Genomic DNA, 7,815 nt, shown 5'->3' on the forward strand with positions numbered 1-7,815 from the left:
GGTAACAATGCTAAATATGGACAAGTTTCCATGGCGATTCGTATCACAGGCTGCAGTCCTTACTTTAGGAACTATATATGCTTGTTTCCTTGTGTACAGAGTAGAATTCAAAGACACATTAGCATAGGGTCATCCTGACCCTGAGAACTCTCAATGACTTAAGGACAAATGCTTTCAAAAAGTGACACAATTCTGCAGCCCCCAAAACTACTTCCTCTGGCAAACCTCCTCCTCCTCCTGCTCCTCCTCCTTCTCTGCCTTTTCAGGTCAGGTTAAAATTTGAGGAAGTCAGGTGACAGATTAGCTAATTAGAGAAAATGTAAGCCAGCTTTGATTTGTATTCTTTACCTCTTAGCAAGAGACCTGCCTCTGGGGAAGAGGATTTCCTATTATTGGGAAGGAAGACTGATAAAAACACCCTGCACACACACACACACACACACACACACACACACACACACACACACACACACACACACACACACACTGAGGCATTGCCATCCCTGTTGATTCCCATGTTGCACATGATCACTCTCGTGCATTGTCTGTTCTATTTTTAGGAGACTCATTGATATAAAAAAAATTCTTTTTAAAAAAAATGCTTTTCAGGCCCAAACTCCCTTCCCTCCCTCTCCTGGGAGGATTCCAATCGGTATGGGGTTTTAAAAGCCGATTTTTCAAGAAACCTAGCTATTGCTATCTTTCTGACAATAAACAAGATTGCTCTTAATAGCTCTTACCTGGACCATGTAGCTACACAGAATAAAGCTTTGGGGGTTTATGTTTTAAGATTTGTTGGGTTTTTAAGTCCCAGCTAAAATCTCACCTTCAGCAAGAAGCTGTTCCCAATCCCCCTTAATGCTAGTACATTCCCTCTGAGCTTACCTTCAATTTATCCTGTGTCTATCTTATTTGTACATAGATGTTTGTATGTTGTCCCCACCGTTAGATTGTGAGCTCCTTGAGGGCAGGGACATTTTTCCCTTCCTTTGTATCCACAGTGTTTAGCAGAGGGCGTGGCATTAAATAAATATTAGCCATTATTTTTATTATTATTTTCCTTTTCTTTGTATCCCTAGCACTTAACCTAGTGCCTGGCATATAGAAGACTCTCTTTGACTTGACGTGACTTTAAGAGGTTAAACAGAGAAGCTGAGTCCCGGCCTGGGGGAAACAAGACTCTGAGCTCTAATTTTTTTCGTTTGACTTCACTTTAGTAGTTTGGTCATTAAATCATCTGTGTTTATAGCTCAATAATCTGCTAAATTCACTAGTGTCCTCCACCCACAGATGATTGTGTATGTTTGTATATATTAAAGGAGATATCAGTAATGTTTACATATATAGATAATCTCCATGCTGCAGTTAGCTAAAATATGGAAACATTTAAAAGGATGGGTAGTTGAGTTTCTTGGATGGATTGGGGTTTTTTGTTTTGGTTTTTGGGAGGATGGGCTTGTGATAGACATCTTTAAAGCAATCACAAATATTATTTTAATGGTGATTTACACTATGCTTAAAATATATTTCTATGTTCCAGGCCAAGTTATGTTGGTGCAAATGCCTTTGGTCAACCAGAAACAACCGGGATTCTGGTAACAGCGATGTAAACTCTCATTCTGTGAAAACGCACGAATCCCTTACAATGGAGGAATTATACAAGGACACCCAAAACCTCCCCATGGATGTTACCAGCTCTCCTCCCTCCTTGGCCAATAACAAACTGGAAAATGGGGTGGCCCAGCTGATCACTGCTGAGGCATGGAATATCAACTCAACAGACTTGATGAAAAAAGCACTTTCGCCACTGGTGACTGTTCCAGCCCCTTCCATCCTGACCCCTCCAGCAGAATCACAAAGCGGGGTAGCCCTGAAAGTCGCAGCAACTGTGCTTCAGCCAATTTGCTTAGGGGACAGCCCAGTGGTCCTGCCAATACATTTGCAAGTCGCAGGAAGCACCACACCTCAGATCAGTCCCAACAATAATACCCCCTATGTCATGACTACCCAAGGTCCAGTGCCGCTGCCTGTCCTCCTAGAGCAGCATGTGTTCCAACATTTAAATTCTCCACTGGTCTTGCCTCAAAGTGCTCCCTGTCCCGCCAATCCCATTCACAACAATCTTTTCCAAGGGGCTTCTGCCCCTGTGGGACAACCCCAGCTGCTAGATCAGAAACCCCCCAGTCAACCCCAAGAACCTGTATTACCCCCAGTATTTCAGACACCTGGGTTTGCTGCTGTTCTTCAGGACTTGTTTCCTTCCCAGGGGACTCTAGGTTCATCACCTTGTCAACCTCCTCCAGATTATGCTTCTGTCCCACCTCAACCTTTTAGCTCTCCACTATCTCCTCTGGTCCCACCAGCCACTCTCCTGGTGCCATATCCTGTGATTGTCCCCTTGCCAGTGCCAGTTCCCATTCCCATTCCCATTCCTATAGCTGTGCCCCATAGTTCTGAATCCAAACTCAGCCCCGACTTCCCCAAGCCACCCTCCTTCAGTATGTATTCCTGTAAAGGAACTCAAACCCCTCTTGAGAAGGAAGAGATAAAACCCTTCAACTTTCTCCAGCAGCGGGAGTTTTCCCAACTCAGCCGCCACACAGTGATCAAAATGGGCAATGAGAACGAGGCCCTGGACCTTTCCATGAAGTCCATGCCCTTGCTCAAAGCAAGCGAGGTCAGCCCCCCACCATACCCTGAAGATAGTGCACTAGACCTATCCCTCTCTTCCTCCCGAAAGGCAGGAGGTTCTGGGCCTCTCCCAGAGGCAGTTGTGTGTCCCAGTTTAGCCATGGACAGTCCAGCCCTTCCCTTGATGGAGAAACTGTCGGGCACGGCTATCCCTTTCACCCAGCCTAAGCCACATGAAGCCTCCATCAAAGACAGCCGCAATGGCAGCAGCAGCAACTCGTCCGAGCTCCTGAGGCAACAGCAGAAGTGGCTGGTGGACCAGACCAGCCGCCCAGGCTGTGAGCCCAAGACTGGAAATAACATTGAGATTGTAAGCACGTCACAGACGGCCAAAGTCATCGTCTCTGTCAAGGATGCAGTGCCCACAATTTTTTGTGGCAAGATCAAAGGCCTCTCAGGGGTGTCCACCAAAAACTTTTCCTTCAAGAGAGACCTTCCCCAGGATTCTGTGCTGCAATGCTATGATGTTAAGGGCCAGGCAGAGTCCAGGGAAAATGCAGAATCCCTTAGGAAACCCATCAAAAACCGGAGTGTAAAGTTAAAGAAAATGAACTCCCAGGAAATACACATTCTTCCAATCAAAAAGCAACGGCTGGCTGCCTTTTTTCCAAGAAAGTAAATTATGGCTTTTTAAAAAAAAATGAGATTATAATATTATGGGGAAAGATGCACTTGGTTTAAAAAATGCATTTAAAACTTAAACTATCTTTGTAAGTTATTTTTTGGGGGTAGTGGGGAGGTGGGAGGAAAGGATCAGCTCTAGATTCCCTGTAAGCTGATTTGGCTTCTTTTTTTTTAATTTTCAACTTTTCCTGAAAGAGTAAATAAAAGCAACCTATTTTTCCAGTGGATTGCACATTTTTGCAGCTTTAATGGAATAACGGATGAGTCAGAGGGGGTAAAAGCTATTTTCACTGCCATAAAGTGCTTTGATGATGTAATTCCTAATAATGGGTAGGATGAATATTTCAAAATAAATGTTTGTATGTGCTAATTGGTTGCAGCATTCTGTCATTTGTAAGTTTGCTTTGATTAACTGGGTAGGTTTGGCCCAAAGTCTGTAAACTGTGAAGCATTTATCTGGGTTATAACTCTAAGCTGTTAGGTTCCAAAAGACTGAGAAAAATTCTATTACCCAATAGCACCATCAGGGAACTGCCAGACACACTACACATGATCACTTCACCCTTTTGGGGCCTCTCCTAATCTGTAAATTGAAAGATTTCTAAACCCTAAATTCTATGGATTCTATTTGAATTTGCCTTAGAAACAAACAGGGAAGAATGACTCAAAAAGAAGTAATGTTAGGGAGGCAAGGTCATATGACAGAAGGTTAGCCCTGGCTCTAAAGAAAGAGAACCTCGATTCACGTTCTGCCCCTGATGTTAAGGGCAACATTTAACCACCCTCAATTTCCTCATTTTTAAAACGAGGTTAGATAAGAGGACCTTAGAGGGCCCTTTCAGCTCTAAATCTATGATTGGAGGATCTCTATTGCTGAATCTGCTTTGAAAGCACCCAGAATTCAAAGGTGCTACTTAGACTGCTCTGACTGATAGAAAACCCTTGGGGTAGTCATGCGAGATAGGAAGAAAGTTGGCTGCCAAATGAGTAAGGAGAATTCTCCACATTTTTTCCCAGCCTGAATCAAGATATATGGGACAGAAAGCATTGTTCTTTGTTAGTTTAACTATTTCTTATGAATACTCACAGGAGGAAAAGAAACACTGTAACACTGTCACCTGCCAATGTAAAAGCCACCCACACTAGCTAGCAAGTGGGAATGTGAACTTAAAATAAATCTGAAGGGTGGCACCTCACACATTGTGTCTGAAACTATGCCAGAGGTAGTTTACTTTTGCACGTCTGCTTTCAGGCTTAAAACGTGTTCACGTATTGCACTTCATGAGTTTCCCAATAGTTTGTATTGACCACTAACAGGAAAAATGCAACTAGGAAACTGTTCTATGGCTTTTATTATATTATTACAGGGTTACACTTTTAACTGTTCCTATACCGTATACATCATTGTAGTCTTATGCATTGCTTGCTTTTTTTTAACATACCAGGTTTTTTTTTTTAAGTGCAACATCACGGCAAACAATTAAGTAGCAGCTTCCTATCAGGCTAACGATTCCCTTCTGCTACCCTGAAGCCAAACTGCAACTTTTCTGCTTTTAAATGGTGTGAACTTTTCCCATTTCTGTCCTCTACTTAGGTTTCTTGAGGTTTTTTGTTTCTTTAGTTTTTGTCCTGAGCTTTGTTCTGATTCCCAATAAGACAAAATTGTTGTGTTTGGGGACAAGTTTTAATGACCTAATGCTTGTTCCTAGAGAGAAGGGAGGGCTTATGGTTGTTTCTGCTCTCCCTCCATCCCTGCATCCCTCCCTCAGCATTCAGGATGTGGTGAGAAGACTCTTAGCTCCCCTGGCTCCTGAAGGAGAAAAAAAATAATAAAAAAATAATTCATTCTCCAGGCAAGTGCTTTAAAGGCCCCTTTGGGTGTAGGTGCATGCAAAAATGTTAGAGGACTAATTAGCCACAAGATTTCCCTCCAGGAGTTTCCTTAGACTGTAGCTGGAAAAGTTCAGGCTCTTTTCACTTTAGATTACAGGGTCCTGGGAGAATAGGTTAGAGCCAGGCCTGATGCCACGTGTCGTGCTGACCTAAATTAACACTGATGGAGTTATAGCCCCACTCCAACTATCATAGCCAACAATCACCACCATCCTCTGGGAGGAGGCAAAAATGCTGGAGTGTGACCAGCCTGAGTTAAGGCATCTTTGCCAGACAGATGTGGGGCAGAGAGGCTACCACCTGCTATAGCTACCATCTCCCCTCTCCTTCCCACCTTTGTCTCTCTGTGCTGCTCAGTGCCATATACTCTGTGCACGGGAGGTAAGGTGCTTGTGCTGTCAGATTGTCTTAACCCAGTCCATCTGCAGGTTTCTTCTGAGTCAGCTCCTTGAAGGCAGGGACCATATTCTTGCCTTCCTTTATAATCCCAGCACTTAACACACTGTCCGACATATTTTTGTTGTTGTTCATTTGTTTCGGTTGTGTCTAACTCTTCATGACCTCTTTTGGGGTATCTTGGCAAAGATACTGAACTGGTTTGCCATTTCCTTTTCCAGCTCACTTTACAGATGAGGAAACTGAGGCAAACAGGATTAAGTGATTTGCCCAGGGTCACATAGCTAGTAAGTGTCTGAGGCCAGATTTGAACTCAGGGAGATGATTCTTCCTGACTCCAGGCCCAGCACTCTGGGCCATCTAACTGCCCTGGGATTATGATTTGTTATTAATGTGCCCAACACACAGTAGGTGCTTAATAAATGCTTGTGGTTGATGTTGCCACTGCTGATGGCAGCCAGTGGAAGGCTAGAGTCTCCTGGGAAAGTGGACTCTTTGTAGAAGGGATGGGCTGTCAATAAAGTGACAGTGAGATCCTGTAACATTCTATTCCTTCCATCACTCCCCCAGTCATTTCACAAGTGACAATTTTTTTCCAGCTGGTAGGCATTTCATACCTGCAAATAATTGATGCACCCAGGAACTTTGTCAAAAGTCATAAATCTGTCATCTGTACGTTTCAATATTGAAGCTAAAAAAGAAGACATTAAGGGAGGAGGAATACATGTATCAGCAAGTTTTAACCAATATTTTCCTTCCCTTAATCTTATTATAATAAGTATTCTTCTAAAATATAAAGGTACCTCCCCTTCTACCAATTTCTTTCAGCAAAGAGAAGGCACAGACTAGTGGTCATTTTGAGTTTCCTGATGTGCTAATTGTAGTTCACGTTGGCATTTTGCCCAGCCTTACCCAGTAGATAGACAATGATGAGCCCTTGAGTACAAAAGTAACTCAAAATAAATTATTTCCAAAATTTTTAACTATTTAATTTTGTTCTTTTTTTCATTAGAGTACTGAGGAAGTTTGGGAGGGGGTAAAGGTACTATCAAAGTGTATAGAAATTTGAAAGTGTCATCTTCTGGACAGGTTCACTCATCAGAAACTACTGAGCTGTGGATCTCAAGTTCTTTGTAGATGACTAACCCACAAACTCTGGGTCTCAGTTTAATAATTCCATTTGGCTCTCTAGTTCAGCGAGTCCTCAGCTGCCCACCTACCTGAAGAATTTGGCCTGGCGGAGTTGGGGGATTTTGTTTGTTTTTGTAGCTTTTCTTTCTGTTTTTAGTATTCTATCCTCTTTCCCACCCACACCCCCTCTCCAAAAAAAAGTTTGGAAAAATGGACCTGCAGCACAGTCAGAATTTCAAGACTTTGGAATTTTAAGCTTTAGAAGAGAATTCAAAATGCAGTTGGGCCAAACCATATATAAAGCAAAAATTATTTCTCTTATGAATTGTGAAGGGGTGGTTCTTCTTGAAGACCTCTAGCGATACCTCTTGAGGTAACTCATTCCAGTTTTGGACAGACCTACTTAAGTTTTTTTTTTCTTCTGAGACAAAACCTGCCTCCTAATGACCTGTACTCATTGCAACAAATTGTACCTACTGGGGCCAATCTAATAATTTCTACTGCATGAAAACCTTTCTAATATTTGAAGGTCCCAATCAAGTCCCAAGTCTTTTCTTCTTTAGACTATCCATCTCCAGTTACCTTCTACCCATCCTTCTCTGACATGACCTTCAAGTCACCTCACCAGCCTTTTGAGAAAAGGAATTAGTCTCTGGAAAAGTCAAACATCACCCTTCCAAAAAAAATTAATGCACAATGAATATTAATTTTTGTTCTGAAATCATGACAGGGAATAATTAACAGAAGGTAGCACCCATTTTGTCAAAATGGTGTTTGATAGAGTGGATTTCTGCTGTGTGTAATGAAACCTAGTTGGACTATAGAAAAAAAAGAAAAAGAAAATTTTGGAGAGATCCTGATCACATTCTGACAACTGAATAATGATGAGCAGTCATTAATAATGATACTAAAGACATCTGGGTGGTATAATGGGTAGAGAGCTACCTAAAGTCAAGAGAGACCTAAATTCAAATATTGTTTCAGATATTTACCAGCTATGGGACACTGAACAAATCACTTAATCTTTGCCTCAATTTCCTCATATATAAAATTGGGATAATAGGGGCCCCTACCTCAATC

The 7,815-nt window shown here is 42.2% G+C and overlaps 1 protein-coding gene across 1 annotated transcript in view; it reads left to right on the forward strand.

The window, feature by feature from the left end:
• Positions 1 to 3,725, forward strand: part of RAI2 (retinoic acid induced 2) — a 128,936-nt gene extending 125,211 nt beyond the window's left edge. Inside the window, exon 2 of the mRNA XM_036747136.1 lies at positions 1,541 to 3,725. Within this exon, the coding sequence (XP_036603031.1) occupies positions 1,646 to 3,310 (1,665 nt within the window). The 5' untranslated portion in view covers positions 1,541 to 1,645 and the 3' untranslated portion in view covers positions 3,311 to 3,725. The remainder of the gene's footprint in view (positions 1 to 1,540) is intronic.
• The last annotated feature ends 4,090 nt before the right edge of the window (positions 3,726 to 7,815 follow it).

This window comes from Trichosurus vulpecula, chromosome 2 (assembly GCF_011100635.1).
Source record: "Trichosurus vulpecula isolate mTriVul1 chromosome 2, mTriVul1.pri, whole genome shotgun sequence".
In the NCBI taxonomy this organism is placed as follows: Eukaryota; Metazoa; Chordata; class Mammalia; order Diprotodontia; family Phalangeridae; genus Trichosurus; species Trichosurus vulpecula.